Here is a 26417-nt window from a genome sequence, read left to right as displayed (position 1 = left end):
CCCTGGGCAAGTTCACTGTGGATTCAGTGAGACCGAGGAATGACAATGGAATGTTCTTGGGGTAAAAGGGGTTATTACCTGGCTTGTTCTCCAAGCAATAGAAGTTGAGCACTAGAATTATATTTGCATCCAACAGTCTGCAGGTCTGCAATCCTTCTTTGTTTCTGCCTCCGCCCAGAGCATTGGGCAGAGCTCTTTATATATAGTGACTCAGTCAATAATAGCTTATTGCCTATGGGTGTGGAAGCAGTAGCCTAGCAGCAGGCCAGTTACATCATCAAGTAGTTTAGGTTCAGGTGAGGATCCTGGCCATAGGAGCTTCCATTTTCCCCACACTTGTCTACTTCAGATACTGCTTAGTGCTTAACTAGAGATGGGAACAGAGGCAGCACACACACAAGCAAGTGGCAGCTGCTGTGGTAACACGGCTCTATTAGGAGCTTACAAGCTTTAGTGGCTTATTCAATCACTTGGTGGTCCTGTCTGCATACAGCTTGCTCAGTTCCATCACGAGGGTTTGATTTAGTGTGGGGTCGGACCCCAGATTCTGCATTTCTAACAAGTTTCGGGTGATGTTGATATAACACTCATGGAGGAACTACACTGGGGAACTTCTGGTCTAGATTATGTGCAGGTGGAACTCTGGAGTTCACAAATGCACTTGGACATAGGCATTTCTGTTCCTTGTTGCAGGATTTTGAAAAATGCTCCACAGTTAAACAGCAACCTTCTGGAAGTGCCTTGGCTTTAAAAATAGCATTTTGATTGGTTTAAGCTAATTGGATTTTAGGTTATTACAGTCTCCAAAGAAGCAAGCATTTTCTTCCCCGAGCTGCTGATTGTGCTGAATGATCAGCATAGGTGAAGGGTATTTTATTACTACTCATTCAAAATTATGGTTGTGATCAAAACTAGGATTTGAAAATTACTGAGTTTTTGCCTGTGGTTATCCTAGCATAAGTCTGTTGGCTAACCCCTATGTCAGTGTGGATAAAGTGAAGGTTCCTGTGGCCAGGATTTTCACCTGGCCCTGGTTGGCTAGCTCACCACACACATGTGGGCAATATGTCATTACTGACTTTATATAAAGAGCTCTGCCCAGGGCTCTGGGTGACATGGTGGCATGGCTGCAAGGCTGCAGGAGAGCAGAGCAGAGGCTGGAATGGTGGCAGCACCGAGGACAGAGACTGAGATGGCTGCAGGGGGCAGAGAGGCCCAGAGGTAGAGACTGGCTTGCTGCATGCAGAATTGCTCTGAGTGGACAGAATTCTAGTGATTGACCTGCCACCGTGGGAATAAAGTTGGGTATAAACCCTATCACCCCCAAGAATGTTCTACTGTCATTTCTTTGGTCATACAGAATCCACAGTGAACTTGCCTGGGGCTAAAACCCATTGGCAAGATAGTCATTCATTCATACCTTCTGGTACAATTGCCTTAATTGGTAGAGATATCCCACCAAAACACATTTTTAAAAAGCTTAGTACCTTTTGAACAGAAATTGAAGGGGAAATGGATCTGCTAGCTATAGAAAAGAAAATTATAAACAATTTGCAGACCTTGGGTAACAATATAACATAGTCGTTAAAAGCATAATCTTTAGACTCAGACTATCTGGGGCCAAATCCTGGTTTATCATTTACTAGTAACTGGTAACCTTGGACAAATTACTCAGTCTCTATAATCCTCAGTATTTTTATCTGCAAAGTGCATATTCACTTATAGAGTATGTATAAGAATTGAGTGTAACAATTCATGTAAATATATATACAAAATGTTCACTACATAGTAAGTGCTCAATAAAACTTGGCTTTTGTCATCAACTTTTTGGTTAGTGCTGAGGAGGTATCACTTTAGAAATTCATGAAAATAATCTGCTTAGAGCACCTTTGTTTAGTGGTTAACAGATACTAGTTGGAGTCTTAGAACAGATAAACATTGCCTGATTGAGATGGTCAGGATTTTTTTCTTAATCAGTCAACAGACATTAATCATTGATGGTACACACAAAAAGCTGTGCCTTATGTGTCAAGAGCAAATTCTTAGAGCTTTGTGCAAGGCAGGTCAGCATATGGATCCCATCTCCATCCAACTGAAATTCTATCTTGTAGAACATCAAGGCAAATCAGTGATGATTTTGAAAAGAAATGGGTGGTCTATTTTCATGGATAACTAAAATTGTCTTGAAAGTAGCTTCAAAAATGATAAAAGAATAAAATTTTGTCTTTTTTTCCTGCCTTTTAGTTAACCATTAGCCTCTACTTTTGAGTTGTTAAATTTGATAAGCATTGTTGTTTCTCCTATTGGTTAGTATCCTCTGATTTATTCACTTCAGTATTTATTGCATGTCTTCTATATGCAGATTTCCTACTATGCTGAAAGTGATCTTTCAGATTTCTTTCCTTCCTTCTTGCCTTCCCTCAGTCCTTGCTCTTCTGCCTTTTCTTTGATCCTTCTTTCCATTTTCACTGGCTTCCTCACTGGTGGCTCGCTGTGTATGGCCAGGAGACAAGGCATGTTGGTGTGGCTCCTGTACTGTTTTCCAACAGACAAAACTGTTTATAGTGTACTATCTGTTTCTATTAGACATGAAGGTCTTGATACTTCTTATTTAACTCCTCTTTTTCCTTGCCTCCCTTACAGCTTTATGGATAGTTAGACATTCAATCACATTTGTTGAATTGGAATAGAATGAAATGGAAGCCATCAGAATTTCTTATAGAGTATGAGATTGAGAATGAATTTGGGAGGGGAGGCACAAAATTGTGTATGGCCTCAAATTAGATGATAATCCTAATTTATTTTACAAAGTTTCTGGAAGAAAGTGATATTCTTTAAAATCACTTAACTCATTTTAACTCTATAAATATAAATAAACATCAGGGCTTTGCAATGAGAATGGAAATGATGGCCTGTGGGTTCTTTCAGGAGAGATGGGGCTGATTGGGAGGCAGGATGTGGTTACTACCAAGGACTTTGGAAGCTGGTGGGTGTGATTTGAGTGCTGGCTCCTCTCCTTAGCTGGAAAATCACTTCTGCTCTCTAAGGCAGATGCATTTACTTGTCTGAGAAGTAAATAGGGATATTAATTTCCAAGATTACTGCAAGCATTTCAAATAATATATTAGAAATGTCTATTAACATACATGCATTTCCTTTTACATTACTCCTGTACAAATTTAGAAAACATATCTGCACTTATATCTTACAGCTCAAGTTGTTCTGGTTTGGGATACTGCCAACTTGATGGAATGAGGACTATGTGGAAGGAAGCACTTGCTGTGTCCAAATCAGCAAAATCAGAGAGTTACATGATTGTGACTAAGTATTTGGAGGACCTGGTTGTCACACATTCTCATTAAGCTCAATGTAGGTTGGCAAGAGCTAGACTGCAAGACAGGAAGGCTCCATAGGAAGGGTCTCCTTCTCGGAGCCTCCTTCCATGTTGAAAATTGAAAAACAAATATTTGAACCATCACGCCACAGCAGAAGTTGAATTTTGTTTCTTTGCCTCACCATCTCAATCCATTTATGTAAAAAGCTGATTTTATATAATTATCTTCCATGTTTTTCTTCAATTCTTCAAGTGTTCTAGTTTTTCATATTGCACAATTAATTTTTATTTTTTAATTAAGCTATCATTGATATACACTCTTATGAAGGTTGCACATGAAAAACAATGTGGTTACTACATTCACCCATATTATCGAGTCCCCCCTACACCCCAATGCAGTCACTGTCCATCAGTGTAGTAAGATGCCACAGTCACTACTTGCCTTCTCTGTGCTATACTGTCTTCCCTGTGACCCCCCCAACACACCATGTGTACCAATCATAATACCCCTCAATCCCCTCCTCCCTCCCTCCCTCCCCACCCACCCCTTTGGTAACTGCTAGACCCTCTTGGAATCTGTGAGTCTGCTGCTGTTTTGTTCCTTCAGTTTTGCTCTGTTATACTCCACAAATGAGGGAAATCATTTGGTACTTGTCTTTCTCTGCCTGCCTTATTTCACTGAGCATAATACCCTCTAGTTCCATTCATCATATTGCATTATTTCTTTAAACAATTAACTCCAGGGACTATTAATTACACAGTTTGCTTAAGTGTCAAGGAACTTTATTCTTAAAAATATAGAGATTATATACTTTATTATAATCTCCTGCCACTCTGATTAGTGTATTCAAAACACTATTTGAAAGAGACTAGACTATGTTTTTCCCTTTTCCCATCTTGTAAAGTAAATGACCTAACATAAAAATTCTTCTTATTGTAAGCTTCCATTTTCTTTGCAATTCTGAAATATGGTTTTTAAACAAGGCTTGTAAATAGCTCCTCACCTGTTAAACCTAAGATAATATTGGCTTGGGAGAGAAGAAACCATCTGAGTGATAGCAGCACAGTAACAAGTTTTGATGAGCTGAAATTGTTCACTTGAATAGTTTTCAAGTTAATTTTAAGTTGTATTTTAATACATTTTCATCATTTTACCTAAGTAAAGAGATCACATATTTAACAGCAGTATGTTTCTAACAGTAAAAACATCTTTCTGTCTTTTATTATAAGTACACTAATTAGTCTAGTCTCTTGCTGCTCCACTTGAGTGACTTAGTATTTCAAGATAACTAAATCCCATGTTCATGAAATTTTCATAATTTAACCATGGTCTGTAATTAAAGATAGGAGTTTATGAATTTCCTTGGTTTAGGTAAATCTTGATAAGTAAATGTGCAGTGCTTTTTTTTTTTTTAAAGTAAGGGATAGATTCTTTACAAGTAATTTGGTAACTCTCTAAAAGGATTTTCTATGATTTATGTAGACAGAGAACTGTCACAGTGCAATTTAAATTGTGTTTTGGAGCACAGTATCAGGAATTTCTAACACGTTTTCTAAAGTACATTGTGTTTGCTTAAAGGTATACTGGTAAGTAGGTAGAAGGACAATGTGGTGGGATGAAGTCAGACAACCAGCAGGAGAGTAGCAGACACTGGAATAATAAGATAGATGCGTTGTGGGTCTCCACAGCAACAGAGCACCCCAGCTGATCCTCTGCCCTCCAGCTCCATGTAGAACAGCCCACCTATGCCAAGTCTCCCCTGTTGCAGAAACAAACAGTTCAATTGCTACATTAAATTGTTCCAAGGATTTCAGTTGATGAAAAAGTACCAATTACTTTACTTGAGTCTAAATCTCTAATGCACTTAACAGAAATGTTTCTCTAATAAGTGTTATCAATTTGCTTTTAAAAAAGATACATTAAGGATGAACACAGGAGGAAGAAAATATATTTTCATGCTATATTTACAATTCATTAAGCTTCCCAGGGTTATTTGTTATTGAAGTTAGTTGACTTGTTTTCCAGCTGAGTTCTGGGAGCAGTAAGCCCACAGTTCTCTAAGCAGGGTGAGGTGTATGTGTGTGTGTGGAGTGCTATTATTGGCCTAGAGAAGTTTCCAGAGGCCTTTTATCTCCTGTCAACATTTCCTCTCCATGTCTTCCTGCTGTCTGCCACTTAGTAGTTGTGGTACATAGACAATTTTCTAAATTTTTCTGTGCCTTACTTTCTCTATTCTATTAAATGGGGGTAATAGAATGAAGTTACTTCATTGAGCCACTTGTTAGAATCAAATGAGCTAATATAGATCAGAAGGCCTTAGTATAGCACTCAGTAATATTTGCTATTATCATAATTATCCCTTTACTTCATTTCAGACAATATATCTCCCCTCTTAGTTTTAATGTGTTATCTAGTAAACTCAAGAAAATTTCTCTTGCTAACTTCATCCCACTTATTTTCAACTATATTGTAGAATGCATGAATGTGAATAGCATTTTTGGGAGGTGGATTTTGAAACATTTAATCAAAAAAGAATCTAGCATTCTAAAAGTTAGGTTTACAAACAACACATTTCTTAGGCTATGTTTGTGACTGTAGATCAAGGCTGTATGTAAGATGTTTGAGCAAAGGCAAAGACTGAGACTGACTTAGGCCTTCTTGGCACAGTCTTAACCATCAGAAGTAGCTAGGCAGGCATAAGCCAGTGACTGCACTGGATTCGGGGGCCAAACAGTGGACAGACAGGCCTCATTCACACCCTACTTCCACCAGTGCTTAGCTGGGTGCCCCAGAAAAAGGATTTGAGTCCACTGAGACTCTTTAAAGGGAGGCTAATAATAATTCACAGGGTTAGCTGAGTATTAGATATAATATATGAAAAACAAATAATAAAGTCCCTAATACTTAGTGGGCACTCACAAACAGTAGCTCATAGTATTATCATGACTGCTAGTACTATACTTATTTACTGTTTAGCATGAAATTCATTTCAATGTGACAGTCAGAATCTTGATGTGTAAGTACCTTGTTCCACGGGACATAGATGTGAACGAAAGCTCAAGATGTAATTTCTTCTTCTTTGTGTTCTGTTCCATGAACACATGAACAGTGCTAATACTGGAGTAAAATGGATTTTGTATTGCAAAATAGTGGCACAGTAAATGGTGGAACAAAGAAAAAGTGCTAAGTACACAGTAAATTCATTAACACATTCTCTAGTCAAATATATATATCTTATCAGTTATTTGAGCATGGAGATGTACACTGGATGTGATAGCACAAGAATACAAAATACTGGAAAAATAAGTCAAAGTCTTTTGTGAAAAACTTACATAAAATATTTATGATGTAAGTTACCTATTAGAATGATAGGCTCACTGGAGCCTAGGACAGGCTCATTGGATGCCTTGGTTACCTGTGTTGGAGGCACTAATTCCAACTCTGAAGCAGACTCAGAGTTCAGGGCGCTTTTCCCTCCACTCAGTTCGGGTTGAGATCTGTGCTCTGAGGTCCTAGAAGAACCAGATGAATGGAGGGAATTAATGAACACAAGAAACAACATCAGCTAGAAACCCAGCCTAGAAATCTGGTCGGTTTGCATCACTGAGAGCCATAGTAAGAAAGCGCTCATCAGAATTTTGATGAAAGAGATAACTTTAATATATTTTTATTGTAATGACCATATGTGGAATTTAAGTGGCTGCAGTATGCTAGGTATTTTTGTCTCTGATTGATATGAATTCAGTTTTATTATGTGCAAAAAGTAAGGCTCTTTAGAAAGTCTTAAAAACATAGTAAGATTCAGGTGGCCTATTTTTTTTGTGGGTATCCAGAGATTATTCTTAATAATGGTGATGATTAAGAAGTCAGAAAATGCTACCTAACTAGAAATATTTAACTTCACTAGCATTCATGTAATATATTGAAAACACATACATACATAAACACACGTATGCATGCATCTGTTTTGGTTGACCAGCTCAATTACATATTCAGCAAGTTATCAGCAAATATTGAACAAATATTGAATATTGAGTTATAAATCTACCAAAATACTTATTGGCTGAGTTCTTGACAATTTAGATGAAATAATTTAGTTTCAGAAGCCACAGTAATTATACATGGACTATACATCGTGCCGAGTATCTGGGCTGACTTAACTCACTGGCTATTTCAATACATGAGAGAAATACCATACCGTTGACACATAAATGGTTATTTTCTGATATTAAAATATCTTACCATAAGAGTTCTTTTGATCCAGTTCTAGATGAACATGACTTTCTCTCTGCCATTGAATGCCCCTTACTATTTCGATCTCCATGGAACTTAACATCATCCCATTTTTCCAGTTGTGTTTGAATGTCTACTAAGGAGATAGGAATGGGGCAAGGGGGACAAGGGGAGAATACAAGGTGCAGAGAGAAGAGAGACTGATTATCTTATACAAGTAAATTTTACTCAAAGGATGCTCTCACCCACCAACCAACTTTTTAAGGTCACATGAAAATTAATTAAACATGTGCAGGTAAATGAAAATGAGACCCATTAAGAGAAATTGGACTGCTTTTACAGTTCAACAATCAAGTTGTTTTACTTGAACTTCACGAGCTATATGTATTCTGAATTCTGTGTATGAGTCCACAGAATTGCATGGAAGTGAACACACAGAGTACCATCCTATCAGCCTCCTGCTAAGGAGGTGACTTTGAGGCACTTCTGGCATGTTTCTAGAAAGAAATTCTGTTTAAAGAGATGAACCTTGTTAAGGGGTGAGAAGAAACTGGAACATTTTTCACAGCTTTTGCATAGACTTCTTAAGTTTTTACCAAAGGAGGGAATTAATAATGGGAATAGAAAGACAGGCAACAGAGAAAGCCAAGAGAATGCTTGAATGATTTTCTCCCTGTGGCTTAATTCTTATGGATAAAGAATTTGGCTGGGTTCTCATTAACAGGGGTGTGACTGTAAGTGAACCACTTAAATAACCTTGGAGTCCAGTTGTTTTATTTATGAAAAGATAGGTTTGCAGTCGATGACCTCCACAGTTCTTTGAACTGTTTTATAATTTCTTCATAGGATATTTTCTCAAAAGCAGGAAAATGATAGTTTCATTTACATTTATTGTGTTATGTTATAATGTATTTAATAATATATCCCTACACAAATGCATACATTTCATTTATTAGTTTTTACAACTGAATAAATATAGAGTACACTGATGGTGAAGAGGTATTAGAGATAAGTTATAAAATTTTCCTCCAAAGAGACAGGCCTCAAAGAAGGACAGGGCAGGGGAGAAGGGTTTCTGTTTCTGTAACTGGTTTGACCAATGTGTTGGTTCTCTCCCTTTTCTTTATGATCTATCCGTGGGCAGTCTCATCTATATCTGTGACTGCAATACCTGTTCATGGGCGTCTGACTTCTAGATCTTCATACTCTGCTCAGTTCTCCTTCCTGAATTCTAAATTTATGTATCTAACGGTCCATTGGACATCTCCACTGTCTTCCTCAAATACAACAGGTTCAAAACTGAATGTGACATTTTCCACCTTGGCTTCTTCCTCCCCTCCCTCCTCTCCCTCCCCACACTTATCATGGAGGGCGGCACATTCTGTGTCTTCCTTGCTGGCATACACCTATGCAGTCCGCAGTTTTGTTTTCATTAAAAAAAAATCTGTTTCTTTCTCTCACTATCCCCTCTGTCACTATCTTTGACGTTTGTACTGGTCATCCTGCTTCAACTCCTATCTCCACACATCAACCAGAAAAGAATTTTCCTGAAATAGAATCGGTTGATGGCACTCCTCTGAGTGAAACCCTTCAGCCCTTCGCCCCAAATTAAAGGGCATGGCATCCAAGAACTCCCAATATCTGACCCCTAGTGACTCTAAGGCCTATTTCTCACTACTCTCTCTTTCTTGAACACCATTGGCATACTTGTATTTATTTGAAAAGAAGATATTTCTGTGCTTGTCTAACTGTATGAATCCCTTTCTCTTCTGCATCAGGAATGCCCTGCCCCTTCCTTCCTATCTCTCTCTGATCCATATTTTTCATCTGGCAAATTCCTGTTCATCCCTGAAGACTCTGCTCACATAGTGTCTCCTGTAAGACACCTTCTACAAACCCCCTCACTGGGGCAGGGGCTCTATAGAGGTATTCATGTAGAAACTGACCTGGGCTTCCCTTTATTGCAGCATATAGCATATATTTTATTTTAATTATTTAATCATTTTTCTATTTCCCGACTAGACTTAAAACATTTTAAGGGGCAGAGAGCCTGTATTATCTTTTTATTGCTAGAACATAGTATAGAACACTGTAGGTATTTAAGAAATGTACTGAACAAATAAATTCATAACCATATAACATGTACATATCACAGTGCTAAGTGATTTCACATATATATCCCTTTCAGCCTTCACGATCTTATGGATAAGTTACTAATAGGCTCATTTGAGGAATATTTACCCCCATACACATGGGGGTTGTATAGACTCATATACACCAGTGAGCCACAGTCTGAGCACATACATGTTCCCTTCAGCTTTCCTAGGGGAAAGCCACCTTTTTCTCCTGAGAAAGGAGAGGTTAATTTGATTGGTCCCATGAGTGGAGGCTAAGCATTCCTTTCTCAGGAGAATGTACAGTGGATAAAAGTATGGACTTAGAAGTTAATCAGAGCTAGTAGGCTCAAATTCCAGGTCTTCCTCATACTAACTGAGATTTTGGGCATGTTATTTAAATTTGAAAACCTTGTTCCGCTCTTATTTTAGAGTTGCAATGAATTAACAGGCCAGTATATGTAGATCAATTGACACAGTCCATACATTGTAAGCTGTCAGTAAATGGTACCTGCAATTATTGCATCAGACATATCCTTATGCATGTTCCATTCTGTCTGGCTGGTCCTGGTCCTCGTGTTAGAGCTGTTTATTCTCTCTCTCTAGACTGACTCTTACCCCTTCTAGACTGAATGCTCCTAGAAAGCAGTAGTCATGTCTTATTTTTACTTATAACTCCATTGCTTTGTATTGTGTCTACCCTCTATCAAAAACTCAATACATGTGGGTTGAATAAATAAATGAATGAATCCACATCAGTTATGCAAAGTTTGGTTCTCCAACTTCCATTTAATCCAAGCACAAAAGAAGTGTATCCTGCACAGTTTCCCACATGGAATTAACTTTTTCTACACCTTTGTCCATGGTTTTGATGTCATTTGTGGAACTTCCTTTTTGCATCCAAGAAAGGATGAATCACAGAAGACATAAACTGTTGCCTTACCTAAATCTAAAGATGATGTCTCTGGGCCTCGGAGAGGCTGGGCTCTCTGCTCAGCATCTGCACTGATGAGGTCAGATCCATCTGCCTTTTTCTTGAGGGATGAGGTTTTCGATGAAGCCTCCAGCTTCTTGGCTTTGGCTTGGGTTTGAGAGGCGGGTTCACTCAGGTCAAGGAGATCTAAGCCTGTGGTCAGTACTATGAGATGGAAGAGGTTAAAATAAATTCACTCACTCCTCTGAAATAGTTTTTTAAAAATAGGTTTCAATTGAATGCAGAAGGATTTTTGTGTTTCTAGTGTAGGTCAGGAGCACCAAATTGTTAGCTCACCACTGATTTATTAAGACATTCATACTTAGAATAGGAAGTCTGCTGTGTGTTGTCCTTTATTTGGCACAGTACGAATCTCCAAAACAGGACTTAGACCAGCCTCACCAGTGATGAAACTTTGAATGAAAGTAAGATGATAAAATTAAATCGTGTTCAGGTCCTATTTACTTTATGCATACTTTGCTTATTTACAGAGAGGCTTAGAGTGCAGTTTTTCCAGTGAAGAGTCATAGATATGCTTGCAAAACAATTATGAGGAATATTTGGTAAAGTTTCTTTGTGTTTGAATTTCCCACTGTTAAAGTATACAGGGTGTAAGGGAATGCCATTAATCATCTTTTATTTAATTAAGCAGTTCAATCAGAAAACAGCTTGCTGTTTGGGCTCACAGTAGAGAGTTACTTTACAATCCATAGTTGATAAATAGGTACATGTTAATGCCTTTGCTGCTTAATATGCAAATTTAAATTTTAATGTGACAAACCATAAAATGGTGACACTTTTACTTCCTAGCAGGTTGATTACACTATATTAAATACTCTAATGAAGGCAGAAATAATAATTTGTTCAAATGCAAACCAGGCAAATGAGAATTAAAAAGGCAAGCTTTGGAATTTTTCGTTCTTTCTGTCAGTGCAAGTAAGCAGTGTTTGACTAGCTCATTGTGAGAAACGGAAAATTCCAATTAGAGAAGGTTCCTCCAGTCTGACCTCTCTACCAGCCCAGGTACCTGACAGGCTGGCTTCTGAACTGGCCTGGTGGCCTCCTGGCCTAGGATCTCTTCACCCAGCTGGCTTAGGGAAGCCCCCAAAGTGACGGAGAGCTCCCTGTGTTGGCCCTTCCGGGCACCACCTGTAACGATGACACCTGGACTCCTCCTCCTCTTTGATCTCCCTGCTTGTCGTCTTGGGAGGGAATGGATTTTTGTTGATGTCTCAACATTTTTCCAACTGCTTCCCCCTCGCATGCAAGGCAGGGGCAGGGCTCAAATGCACGCACAGGGTTTCTTTAGCACTGCATTGTCCTCATGCGCTAACCATCTCTATGGGCTCCTTAGGATGGTGTGTCCAGCTTTACTCTCAATAATCTTGTTTTCTGATTTTAATTATAATTCACAGGGGTTGGAAGTTGATGGTGAAATGGAAAGACCTGGCTCTACCACTGCTTAGCTGAGGGACCTGGTGTAAACTCCCTGAGTTTGTTCCCTCAACTGAAAAATGCAGTATTAACATTTAACAGTTTGTCTTCAAGGTATGATACAAAGATTAAATTGTCTGATGTGTAAATCAAAGGTGTAAAGTGCCAGGCATATGATAAGTGCTCAGTAAAATTTCCATTCTTTGGTGGCCAGAGTGTGATGCTTCTCTTTCCTTTTCCCTTTTGTTGGCCTCCTTCTGTTTCCCCTGTTCCTCTCCATTTCAGGCAAGAACCTGGTCCACACACTGACAGGAAGAGGAAACATCACCAGGAATAACATGGACATTGAGACAAAGATACTGGTTCTACAGAGGAGCTATGAAGTAAATTTATCATGAAATGGCCTGGCAGTATCAGCTGATCCCACTGAATTCTTCCCGAGGAGATGGGAGCCACTTGCCAAGGCTAAGATGCTCGGAGATTGGAATGTTCTATGGCGGCAAGCACTTGAAAGTGGGGGGGAAGAGGTGGCTTTCAGATCTAGGCTGTCTGACTTGATGTCTAAAATTTAAGCATGGCATGCAGCCAAAATAGGTTAGGATGACACATGTCACATTCTTTGAAGGCTTCAACAGAAATTTCCAGGCCACGTCACGTTGGAAGAGCTTCCAGGCCCACTGTGATAACAGAATGAGGGAAGTGGATTAACAATCTCTGGAATGCCATGTATGTCTTTGTACTAATTGTACCGACAATTAGGAATTAGTCACTTGCTCTTACATTTCTTTTAGAAGCAAATTATATAGGACTTGTTTACTTGCATATAGTAAGTACATTCGTTATGGAATGATTACCGGCGAGTATTAATTCTATATCTGCTTCTGGCCATTCAGAATAAATGAATTGCTAAAAGAGTGAATTGTGAATTCAAACTTGGCTCAGTAACGTTCTTTCCTCCTCCTCACTGTCCTCAGCATTTCCTGTGTTTGTTCTGAGCTTTCTGTTCCTTTGTTCTTTTCCTAGCAAATGTGAAATGAATACTTGGCACATACAAAAGGCCTTCTTTGTTACCCGGCTGATGAAGGGGGTGGGTTGGGAGTTGAATGGCAAACTTTGAAGCTGAGAAGGTCCCTGGGGAGCAAAATTTCAAAAGCACAGAAAGATGAGTTACTTTTTAGAAGAAGACAAATCACATTTTACACAGGTGTGTGTGTGTGTGTCTGTGTGTGTGTGTGTGTGTGTGTGTGCATGCACAGGAACTTTAGTTAAGACTGGGAAATAAAGGGTCTTACTATTCCACCTGGGCTTCAAAGATAGCATACATTGGCATAGAAGGAGGTGTCTCCTCTTCATTTTCTTCACCCAATTCTAAAGATGCTCTTAAGCACATAAATGTTTGGGTTCCAGAATCTGGAGGCTAAAATTATGATCCATCTCTCTTACAGTGATGTGAAATGAGTATGTGTAAGTGTGCATGAGTGCATGTGTGCGTGGGGGAGTGGGTGGGAGGGAGACTGAGAGAGAAGGACTTGAAGATGCTATGCTGCTGGCTTTGGAGATGGAGGAAGGGGCCACAAACTAAGGAATTCCAGGAACCCTCTAGAAACTGGAAAAGTCAAGGAAGTGAATTTGCCTTCAGAGCTTCTAGAAGGAATGCAGCCCTGCTGATACCTTGATTTTAGGACTACTGACTCCCAGAATTATAGATAATAAACTTGCATTGTTTTAAGCCACTGCTAAATTTGTTATTTGTCACCACAGCAACAGGAGACTAACACAGCTGGTAGGTCAATGTTCATACCAGGAATCCACACTGGCCCTGTGCGCTCGCTGCTCCTCTGCAGACTTTGGCTGGACCTGGAGGCAATGTGCTGACTCTATTCATGTGGCTTTATTATTTTTTTTTAGCTCCAAATTGTTAGGCAGATTGGGTAGTTTGAGGCCTAATTTAAATAGTTGGCAAGCTCAATAAACTTTTTTGGGGGTAACCTAATTCCATTGTGTTAAATTTCCTGAAGATAGAAGAAGTAATATGTTATGTATTTGTTTCCATCAGTGTGGGGAAAATGGAAGCTCATATGGCCAGGATCCTCACCTGAACCTAAACTACTTGATGATGTAACTGGCCTGCTGCTAGGCTACTGCTTCCACACTGTAGGCAATGAGCTGTTATTGACTGAGTCACTATATGAAGAGCTCTGCCCAGTGCTCTAGGCGGAGGCAGAAACAAAGGAGGATTGCAGACCTGCAGACTGTTGAATGCAGATGTAATTCTAGTGCTCAATCTCTAGTCGTTGGAGAACAAGCCGGGTAATAACCCCTTTTACCCTAAGAATGTTCCATTGTCATTCCCCCGTCTCACTGAATCCACAGTGAACTTGCCCCGGGCTGAAACCCACTGAAGACAATCAGTCTCAAGGACACCTGATTGAAGATCACAACCTACTGAACTGGAAGATTCTCACAGAGCACTGAAGATGTTCGTGAATACTAGATTACTGGGGCCGTGGGAGGTGAGGCTGCTTAAAACAGAATAAAATAGTGCCTTAACATGAAGTCTTGATTTGGTACTTTGATGGCAAGCAAAATACTATTAATGCTACTATAGTATAATAAGCCTCTGAATTGTAGTGAACTTCTCTACTGGAATAAGTCTATTGGAGTGGTCAGAGAGGACAGATCATGGGACAACCCTAACTGCTGCAGACACAGAATGCGCTGCAAGTTATTGATGGGATCTCTGTTCTATTTTGTAAGCTATTATGGCATTCTAGAAGACGTAGTATTCTTTAACATAGTGGCTACAAAGCAAAGTCCTTTAGGGGGGATTTTCCCAGTTAGCAAACAGATTAATTGGACTTAAATAATTCAACCAAGTTTTGCCTTGTTATTGTAATATGTAATTAAAGCTGCTTACCAAATTTCTACATTCTCTCCAGAGGCATGCCATTGGGTTCATCATGGCTACTTGGGTTTCATAAAAATGTGTTTTGTAAATATTACACTAATTTTTCAGTTAAGATCTTTAATTAGGTGGCTGTAAAGGTATTGTGAACTTTGTTAAGTGAAGCTCTTCCCTTATATATAGGGTTCTCTTATATTGGTCTACTGGTCCCATATCAAGGAGAGAGATTATTTTTTTAAACCATGAAAAATGTTTCTTCTATAGTAACTGTATATTTAATGGCTCAAGTTTATGGATAACATTCTTTTAGATTATGTCTGATAAATGCAAAGTAAGGACCCCCTGTCTTTGCTTGCTCTTTAGAAGAGTCTTTCCTATACTTTGACATATATTAGATTTTTGGGAGATGATGAACAAGTTATTATTGCAAATTTTATAATAATTACTTGTCCTGTAATATAATCACTATCTTAAAATATTTGTTTAGTTACTTTCTGAGCATTTGACATATGCATCTGTGTATAATATATGCTTATTTGCCATTTTAAAATCAAGATATTAACAATAATCTTGGCCTACCACCCATCTAGAGATACAGTTTGAGAGGGCCAACGAATTAATTGTCATCTAGATTATAGATAAATGAAAGATGATTTAGGACGTTAATGGCAAAAAAAAAAAAAAAAAAAGGAAAACATCCGTGTTTGTTCAGCTTGAAATTATCATTAGTGGATGACAAAAAATTAATAATCCTGATGTAAAATAAGCATAAAATAAAAACATAATTGAAGTACTTAAGAAACAAATCAGAATTTCTATGATGCAGAAGATTGGTATGTTCTTTTTGGGTCAGTAGAGGAAAAAAACCCATCATTTGACTGACCTTTGGAAGAGATAAATATTTCCTATATTGTTTACTTCACATTAATTCATGTAAGAACTATATTCCTTAAACATTTAAGTAAATGTAAGATGGTTTTTCATTGGAAGAAAATGCCAAGTATAAATAAATGCCTTGCCATTGAATACAAGTTTCTTCAAATTTCTGTTTGACTGGTTTGGTACAAACTTGAAGCAGGTTTTCTCGAAGATTGTTTAATACCCATTCCTTAAGTGTAAATATATACATAATGTCTGGGATGTAACAGATACTTGATGTTCAGTGTCAGTCCTGATACTTCAGTGTAATTTCATGCTATTCTATAAAATGACAGTGTTCCATTTTAAATTACTAATTTTTTATAAAAAATTTGAACAGAAATAACTATGTCATTTTCCCAGAAACCTTAGCTAATATAAAATTCTTAGACCAAATTAGGATTCTCTCTAATGTGTTTGCTTGTTAAAACTTTTCCTTCAATAGTGTGAATTATGTTGCATATTATAATGTATATTGTGGGTTTTGTAATAATTAAAAAAGGAGCTATGTTAGGGATTAAAAGAAGAATAGTGTTTCTGCCTTGACATATACGTTTAAGATTAAAAAATACACCACATATCAAATAAGAATCTTCCTTCAGGATAAACATTTGTATGACCCAGATGTACAAAATGCTGAAGCCAAGAAAAGGAAAATCCAGTCTCAAAATACCATTTTTTCCTGTCCCCTATTTTAGAGGGTGTTATGGGTTGAACTGAGTTTCCATCAAAAACTGGCATGTTGACATCTTAACTCCGAGTACCTCAGAATGTGACTTCACTTGGAAATAGGGTCATTGGAAATGTAACTAGTTGAGGCATACTGGAGTAGGGTGGGCCCTGGCTCCAATATGACTATTATCTTTATAAAAGGGGGAAATTTGGACACAGAGACAGACACGTACACCCAGAGACATGCACATAGGGAGAATGGTATGTGAAGACTGTGTTATACTTCCATGAACCAAGGAACTACCAGAAACTAGGGGAGAGGCGTGGAACAGCCCCTTTCCGTGCTCCTAAAGAGGGAGGATGGCCCTGCTGACACTTTGATTTTGGATTTCTAGCTTCTAAAATTGTGAGACAATACATCTGTGTTGTTTAAGCTACTCTGTGGTATTTTGTCATGGTGGCCCTAGGAAACTAATACAGAGGCAATACTGTAGGTATTGGGTGGCAAGAAATTACACATTCTTTTGACTTTTTTCTTCCAATATTTCACAGGTGTCCCTTTCATATGCTAGAAAAATCAAGACGAAAAGTAGCTTTTGAGTTGAATATTATGTTGCTTTCTCTGGTAGGCCCTTCCTTAGTAACTTAGTTTTAGCCTCAGTGAGAGTGAGAAAGTGCAGAGGGTACAGGAATGATCTGAGAGGTCTATGCTTTCCAGCCTTTTCCTAGAACAGTGAGAACTTGGCAGTAGATCTGATTCTCATGATTTTTCTGAAACTAGAGACACAAGGCTCCTCTGTTTGTCTGAGGATATGTCTCCACTTTTGGAGGGGTGAGCTCTAGTTTCACAGATAAGGAGGATGAATCTGACCTGATAGTGTCTGAACTTGTCTAATTTCCTGCCTACAATTTTCCAGGTACAATTTTATTTCCTTGATTACTCAAAGTGATAGATGAATTTAGAAAACAATTGATTTGGAGTGATATAAAAAAAGTCAGTGTCTTTGAAAATGGAAGTGTTGGGTCTATGGTTTTCCCCTGACACCTAACAGTAATGGTAATAACACCTGTTGGGTTTCACACAGTGTAGGCACTTAATCTGATTGTTTCATTTAATCTTTCCAAGTAACCTATTATATACAGATCTTATTCTTCTTAGATAGGTGAGGAAACAGACTTAGTTAAGCAACATGCCCAAGGACACAGAGCTGCTAAGTGGCACAGCTGGGGTTTGAAATCATAAAGTTTGACACCAGAGACTGGACTACTCATCCACATAAAATAACTCTACCGTATGTTACTCTTGTTGTAATTTTTAGCATTTAAAAAGATTGCAATTTCCTTGACCTGTAATTTTCTTCACTGTTTCATATGAAAAAGTCACATTTTCATAATGAAAATATGCCAGGCAACAGCTAGCCGAGGACACGACGGGATGAATTTAACAAGACACTATGTGAGGATCCTCTCTTTTGTTCATTAAATTCTTTCCTGCAATCCAACATAACCTTTGTCCTCCAATTCCGAGCACCAGTTTTTTATTCTTATTTGTACAACATGCCTTTGAATGTGAATGCCGGCTGAGTGAAATCAATGCAGAAAGGCTGTTTGAGAGAGGGTAGGTGAAAAGCAGCTTTTGGATCAAATCTTAATGTTTCCCCCTCAGGATGGGCCCCACCTTAGTGACTTAGTTTTGGCATCAGTGAGAACTTGAAAGTGAGGAGGGTGCTGGACAAGGTGTGACTCATACCAGTGACAACCTACATTCACTCATAATATGAATACTTATTAGTGCCTAGACATGCCTACATAGATGATAGTTTACTGTTCATTTAATTCCAGAAGAATGTTCAAATATAGTGTTGTAAGAGGGAGCAAGTATCATATTTACATGACAGAAAAATGAAATTTGCTCTGTAATATCCCATGTCTCTAGGACATTTTATTTGTCATTTCAGTCCACTTCAAGGGGTTGCCTACATTTTTAGGTTACTAGCTTTTGTCATATAAAATATTTCCAGCCAGAACTTGAAAAACCTTACTCTGAAATAGATGCTTTTGTCTTAAAGACTTCCTGTGATAATGATTTGAGATGCAAAGATATAAATATGAAAATATGCAAGGAAAAATTATTCCTTGCTAATAGTGGCATGCTAATGTTCAGCAAAACTGGTTGGGTAATACACACTGCAGTTTCTTATATAATGAAAAGTGATTTATTGGTTTATGATGAATAGTATTATGTTCTAAAGTTTTCATTTGGTAGCAAAAATTTATCTCCACTTAAATTCATTGTGGAAAGAAAATGTGCATTTTACTGTAGTGAAAATGACCTCTACTTGAGGATCAGTTAAAAGTGAAAGAATTACCGGCTGTGTTGGACGTAACTGGCCTTGCTATTGCCTCCGATTTGGTTTCACAGAGAAAGTCATCGATGGAGGGACTCAGGAGGGGCCTGCTTTCTTGCTGTTCATTCACCAGCTGAGAACAAATAAACACAGGTGTCAAAGCGCTTTGTTAAACTGCAGAAATCAGATGAATTAAAATGCAGCCTTGCAACAAAATGCGAATAGCAAGCCTACCAAAAAAAAAATCAATCAATCAATAATGGGGTAGGGGCAGGAAAGGAAAAAAATACCAAGGGATGGGAAATGAGCCTGTTAGCACTGTCAACATATTTTCGATGCAGCCAACTTCAGTTTTTAAAGCTTAAGCCTTATTTTCCCTCCTCCTAGCACAGTTTTAGAAATATCCTCTAATTTCAATAGGTACAATATGACATCTATTGAGTCACAACTTCTAAGGGCCAATCACACTCCTCACTTGCACAAAAAAACTCCTACTGAGACCTGGAACAGTGGCTTCAGACTCTGAGGTGCCATGTTCTGGTGAGGACCAGTCAGTCAGTGCTCTGTGGTCAAGTGCACACACGGATCTGGGTGTGGGGAAATGCTCTCCTTTTCTTCCTCTCTTAAAAAGCTCAGGTCACCTACAGGAACACATCCTTCCTTACATTTACTTGGAATGCTTTTGTAGTGCAAGCAATGCTTTTGTAGTGCATAACAAATACTATTTTGGGAGAGTAGAAAATCTTATTATATTAACTGTACAGGTATTCAGTAGACATGTTGGTGAGAATATATATGTAAAATATTTCTGTAATGTCAATTATATTTTTCCATTGGCTTGTTCTCTAATTTCAGAAATTTTTCAGTTTGATTTTTAGTAGGTGTCACTAATTATCAGTGACAGGCCACTATTTACTTTCAGTTATTCTGTATGTCTTTGAATCCAGACTTAAAGTTCTGTTTCTATGGTTAAGGGAAAATATAGACTTACATTAAGTGGTTAATCCCTAAATTAACTGTCTTGTTTTCTCAGGAGTTTTTATACTGGCCAAACTTAAAATAGGCATAGCCATCTAGTTTTCTACCTGGTACAAGAAAAAGATGTGCCTAAAAATCTCTAGATTTTTAAATATTTAATTTGCAAGGCTGTATTTTAAGAGACACATAAAATAACAAAACATTATTTACTTTTTCTTTACTTTGGAAACCATTAAAATTCCTTTGTAAAAATAAGGACTAATGACATAGTTCTAAACCACAGCTCTGTGAGTAGATGTGTGGAAGAGGCCTAAATTACCTATAGTATTAGAAGACCAGGGTGTTAAATTTCTGAAGATACTTTTAGTTGTAAACACTAAAAAATTGTAGACTAAATTTGATAAAAGACTTTGAGAAAGTAAGACCTTTATGCACATAAACCTTGAAATGGGAAAACAAAGGAAAAGGCACAATTAATTGAGAGGCCCGTCCTTTTAGGCAAGTCTGCTTTATCAAAATAGGATTTTTTTTTTTTGAGTCTTTTACTGTTGAAACTTCAGGCTTATTTTCTGAAGAAAGCATCTCTAGCATTTTCAGATTTTCTCAGCAGATGAAGAAAGGAATGCCAAGAGCAGCTCATTCAGAGCTACCGTAGGGAGACCAGGACTAAGGCAAGGCTACCCCCATCTTCTCCTAACCCTCGGCTTCATACGGTCTTGGTGTCTTCCCACCTTTTTGCTTCTGACCACACTTCACACCTGGACTGATGGGATTGCTATGTCTGCACAATTATGGTAACTGCACTGTGCCTATGGTTCTTGGGAAATGCTGGGGTGGAGTGAAGGATTGTGACAGGGTTCAGGGGTGAAGGAAATGAAGGTCTGATTTCAGATAGCATGGAAACATGATTTGGGAACTGAAAGTTTTTTGGTCTTGATTGAGATATGGAAGATGAAACAGGAGATATTATGAAGAAATCTTTTGTTATAAGCTCTGAAGTCACAGGCTATGTCTTATTCATATTTATATCCTTTGCAACTTCGAATAGAATGTTTTCATATAAAAGGGGCTCAATAAATGGCTCCCAAATGGGATGGTGACCTTGAAGAAACTTAAGATTTAAAAAATATCTATCTCAAACAGTATAATTTTGAATTGTATCTTCAGTCGGATGAATTAAGGAATCATTATTTTAGCCATACCAACTCCCATTTTATTTTTATTTGTATAGGTAAGAATAGCTTTTCACATGTCCCCTCCTCATTGTCAAAGAAGTTTATGGCTTTCTCATGGTTACTTAGAAATAAGTAAATCTTTTAGTCCATAAAGGAAAATTGCAAACTGAACTGAATCCCCCTAATAGTTCCCTTAAGCTTTACTTCTAAGTTATTTGCCATTTATTCTCTCCATATTTATTGGCAGGATACAGCTCATTGACTTTCTCCTAGAATTACTTCCTTCAGTTTGAAAATACTTTATGAACTTACCTCATTTCATCCTTGGGGTAGAGTACACTGATATTATAAAACTAAAAAATGTGAGTCAAAAGTTTTCCACTTTTTTAAAATAACGGAGTTAGAGTGATTGCAATTTTGATACAATCAGATTGTCATAATGACCCACTCACTTCACTAGTTGCCAAGGACTTTGTCTCACTTTGCTTACATTTAAAATTTTCATTCCTTAACTCTTTTGTTCTCTTCCCAATATTTAAATCAGTTCACAGGCTCTTCTAACCATGTCAGATTCTCACTTCTTTTTCAGGAAAGCTGTCTGGGAACTGGCCCATTGTCTGGGACCCTTCCTCAGCACCAGGCAGGGAGTGCCTTCTTACAGCATCTCCATGTTCCCAGGCTTTACCCAGTTTCATAATCTTAGTTTTACTTGTTTTTCTCCCACTAGACTATGACTTCTTTGAGGGTGGAGACTTATCCATTTAATTTTGGTGTCTCATAGTAGCAGTTTAGCAATTTAATAAAAAAGTTGGCTGATTTTATACAGTCTAACTGAATGGTGAATTGTACAAAAGAATGATTGTGTGCCATCCTCAATTTCATACTGGGTTTGATCAAATCACAGACAAGTCAGTAGTTCTCAAAATGTCTACCAGTTCCTGGAGGTTTTAAACCACAAATCTTAAGTCCACTTCCCCCCAGGGTCACATCATTTAAATGTTTGGAAATCCAGAGTTACCTAAAGGAATGTTTCCCAAAGCAAGGCTTCTACCAAGACATCAAGAATGCAGAATGAATGCCTAATGAGAAAAACTGAAATAAAGGCAGAGGACTGCCCCACGCCATCATTGGAAGGACATGGACCAATGCAAATGGGAGGCCGGCAACACTTCAAGACATAACACTTCTACCTCATTCAGAGAGATGAAATCAGGATTCAAACTGGGAGATTTTGAGGGACAACCCTTACATGGGCAATGGAAATGGAAACAAAAGTTAACAGCCAAAGAAGACAGTGAGAACTTCCATGAAGGGGCTCCTAGTCTCTTAGAATTCAAAAGACTCTTGACCTTTACACTTTCCTTAGATTGTGAATGAAACATTCAGTCTAATGTCTTCAATTTACTTACGACTTAGTCAGACTGGTCAGTTGCTGTGGTCACCACCAAAGTTGTTTCTTGTTTTACAGCACTACTGTGCTTTTTTTGTGTTGAGCAAATGCAGACAATATCATCCAGCTTTAGTGATTATTGTCTGCTTTAAAACTTTGTCTAAAAATGCATTTGCCTTAATTCAAGTTGAATTTCTCTAATTTCAATGTTAAAAAATTAAATTATTATATGATCTAAGCTACAAGGGAATATTTAACCAAGATGAGAGGAGAGTATTTTGCTTTTCAATACTGCCTATTTCTTAAGCTCCAGTGTATGCTCATATAACTTGTTTTTGTGACTTAAATCTAAGTTTATTTATCTATAAGCAATATATTGTTTAGTTGTTTTATTTAAAAATGTAGAGCTAAAAGTTTGTGATAACTTGTATCACTAAGAATTACTTCCAAATCAAAAATTTGTTTTTGATGATAAAGTCTGTAGAGGACAATAATCTATTATTCCATATTTTTTTATACTTCAAATTGATGATCTCAAATTATTTTTTTAGTTTAAAATAAAATATTCCATTTTTATTTTTAAACATTTTAATAACTAAAGAATAATTTTAAAAATTAAAATTTTGAAGCTAATAAGTTAAAGTTGGTATATATCTTATATTTGTAATGTCAATGTAAAAAACATGTACTTTTACCTCACCTAAATAATAGAAAATTAATATTATTTTGGTTCTATATAAATAAAAATATAAATATGTTTTTAATACATGTATCTTTATGCACTTTGAAAATTCCTTATTTGTGACACTGTTGATTCAAAGTATGTGTTATCTGTTAAGTAGCCTTCTGTTCATAATTTTGTAATAGTTATTTGTTTATGGCTTTATTAGTCCTATCTAAGTTTAGAAATGTACAATGCCCATCAAAATAGTGTCCATATCAAAAGTAAATTAACTGACTTAATCCTTTGAAAAAAATAAGACAACTAAATCACTACGATGTAACCCTTAAGTATTCAGACTTTGAGAGCTTTGTCTGGTTAACTATGACACCTTACTGAATTAAATTCTTATGAGTTGATAAGAGTTCTAATGGTTCTGTCTTGCCTCTCCCCCAGTGCCTATATATATATTTATATATATATATATATAATATAAATATAAATATGGGTCCCAGAGAATCCTGTAAAGGATAACCATGTGATAACTTTCAACTCCTTGACTTTATCTAAATGTCAACCAACTAACTACAAAGATTATCCTGACAGAACAGATAGACTTATAAAATGTGAATATAATCATGAGGAAATGGACAGATATTTTGGTTTATAGCTTGGATAGTCCCAACACTAAGGCAGGCCAGAGAACATAATGAAAGCAGTTGTTTAGAGTTAGCAGTAGAAATCCAAACAAGGCTATATTTTTTAGCCTTGAGAATGTTCTTCCAATCAAGGACATTATCATGTCATCTTTATCAGACACAAAAATTAAATCAATGTCGAGGTATGAGGGGTGGGGACAGATAGAAAAACAGTCTGAGTTTGTAGGAAAAAAAAAGTTTCTCTTAACAAGAAACTGGGACATATAGTTTTAAGACACTGTGCTCTATAGTAAAAAATGAATGGGCTACTTGCTATAAAATGTATCAAAATATGTAGTTAAAATGAAAATATCTGAAGATTCTTTATGAGAGAAAAATATTTGCTAAAGTCATTTCTTTCTCAGAAGGAATAATAAAATTTTTTCTATGATACAATCAATCTTTCAGCACATAGTTTCCCCTTCTCTCCTCAAATTGGATTTATTTATACTATGACAGTCTAGAGCAGTGCTGTTCAAGAGAAATATAAAAGTCTGGTAATTTTAAATTTTCTAGTAGCCATTTCAAACAAAGTGAATAGCAACAGGTGAAAATAATTTTAATAACACATTTTATTTAGCCCAATATATCCAAAATATTAAAAATTTTAACATGTACTCAATATTAAAATTATTAATGTGATCATCTGCATTATTTTTCTTTGTACTAAATCATCAAAATCTGGTGTGTATTTTATACTTATAGCACATCTCAATTTGGGGCAGCCACAAAGTACTGAGGGGCTGCCAATGGCCAGCAGCTACCTACCATATTGGACAGCACAGATCCAGAAAGTCTTTTTCCTCAAAGACTGGATGACTGATATATTTTTTTCCTTTGAGCCTTTCATCAATTCACACTTATTTACATACTGTTTGACTTAAAGTATTAGTCCAGGACAGCATGAACTTGAGCTTCTATGAAGTGCTTGACATTGTTTGTTAATATAGAATTAGTAAGTGAATTAAATGAAAAGAGCAATTCTTAGGGGCCTAGCAGTTTCTGAGTTTGGGTCACCTGGCTAAGTCTTCTGTTTTGTTCAATTTGTTCAATGTACTATAAATGACTTCACTGGAGTATGTTTGGCTAACTCCCTCTAAAAGTGATCATAATAATCACTAATAAAAAATGCTTCAATATAACCTATTCTACACTTACAATCTGTGGAATGAACAACTACTAAACAAGTTGAGGACTCAGTGTTTCAAGAACTTATTCTGTATTTTATTGATTATGATTAGTCCCAAAGACACTATCGAGAGAGCAGCAATTAGCTTCAGCCATATCTGGAATCTGTGAATGAGCAGCTGCCATGGACACACTGGTGATGAAGATGAGTCAATGTTTTCAGCAATATGTAGCACTGTGTCATAAGGGGCTTTACAGGAGACACTGGGGCAAACATGTTTCAAGACACTGATACATTCACACAGGATAACAAGTAAGAATGTGGTATGGTACATGGACTAGATGTTGTGGTTGCCATGAGAAGTACTCACTTTTTCAGATCATTCTGCTGCTTTTTGGCTTGTGCACGCCACTGGTGCATAGCAGGGAAGAAGCCACTTGTGTACAGTGGAAAAAGTGTATCAACTAATAAAGCTGCATTTGACTGAGAAATAATTGTATCACAGCTGTCACTGAATTAATTCCATAAAATTATCAACAGGTGCATTACATTTTATGAATCAGAACTCTGTCTGCTGATTCATAAACTAGCCAGTATGCAAGAAGAATATGATGCATCAAAGTAAGTATTATACAATCTTCATGCAGTAAAATTGTAACTAGTACCTCAGAAATAGTTAATGAAACATTAGGGATTGAAGAAGGAACTTGCTACACACAAATATTCTGAATATGAGAAAATGGCAATAATCATAATTTCTTTTTTTAAAAATCTTGCATTGAATTTTGCATTGAATTTTAAATTCAAGCTTAGGTTATAATGGTGATTTTGAACCTTTTAAAAGGATTATTGGTAAGCACATGGCAATGCATGGTTCTTGGGAAAAAGAATTTGGGGTACTAGAGCTTGTCCTAAATTGTGATGTCCTGAAATATGTTATAGCAGAACTATGCAACTTGCAAATTTGAATAGGTCTTATCTACTGATGTATGTGGATGTATATGCTCATTAGCTGAGAACTCCAAATAGTTCTCAACTTCCACAGCATTCACTTGAGGAACTGTGAACTGAATATTGTGAATATGGCTTCTACAAAGGGCAGATCAGTGTACAACTATATACATTTTACTATGTAAATTAAGCAAAGAATTGAGACCTTGGTAAATATCAAGCAAATTTCTTTCCAACTACTATAGTGTTGTTATTGGGAAGAGGAATCTTTTCTTTATGGATAAAAAACTCACAACATGAAATTGATCCCAAAGTCCTGGGACACTTTAATAACTTTTTTATTATTCAATTTTCATGTTTTATGTTGTTATAATTTTAATTACTTACAACATAGTGTTTGGAATAAAATAAAACCACATATGTTGGCAGCAGCTGGGGATGTCATCTGATGATATTCTAAAATAAGTTACTATAATTTAGATTTTGATATAAATGCCTTTCAT

General features: G+C 37.1%; 1 protein-coding gene and 1 long non-coding RNA gene across 17 annotated transcripts in view; one reads left to right on the top strand and one right to left on the bottom strand.

The window, feature by feature from the left end:
• The window catches only part of LOC140848450 (uncharacterized), a 30212-nt gene extending 17204 nt beyond the window's left edge, over nucleotides 1-13008 (top strand). For both annotated transcript variants that reach the window (XR_012129355.1, XR_012129354.1), the window contains 2 exons: nucleotides 12071-12203; nucleotides 12375-13008. This is a non-coding gene — a long non-coding RNA (uncharacterized lncRNA). The remainder of the gene's footprint in view (nucleotides 1-12070; nucleotides 12204-12374) is intronic.
• Nucleotides 1-26417, bottom strand: part of PEX5L (peroxisomal biogenesis factor 5 like) — a 207114-nt gene that overhangs the window by 52630 nt on the left and 128067 nt on the right. For 11 of the 15 annotated variants that reach the window (XM_073232021.1, XM_073232025.1, XM_073232027.1 and 8 more), the window contains 4 exons: nucleotides 18954-19065; nucleotides 10626-10820; nucleotides 7578-7704; nucleotides 6751-6847 (listed from right to left, as the gene is read on the bottom strand). In XM_073232021.1, coding sequence (XP_073088122.1) covers nucleotides 6751-6847; nucleotides 7578-7704; nucleotides 10626-10820; nucleotides 18954-19065 — 531 coding nt within the window. The remainder of the gene's footprint in view (nucleotides 1-6750; nucleotides 6848-7577; nucleotides 7705-10625; nucleotides 10821-18953; nucleotides 19066-26417) is intronic. The other 4 variants (XM_073232028.1, XM_073232016.1, XM_073232024.1 and 1 more) reach the window with 1 other exon arrangement.

Source organism: Manis javanica, chromosome 3 (assembly GCF_040802235.1).
Source record: "Manis javanica isolate MJ-LG chromosome 3, MJ_LKY, whole genome shotgun sequence".
Classification (NCBI taxonomy): Eukaryota; Metazoa; Chordata; class Mammalia; order Pholidota; family Manidae; genus Manis; species Manis javanica.
Note: the sequence above shows the minus strand (reverse complement) of the source record. Positions and strands in the feature narration are given on the sequence as shown.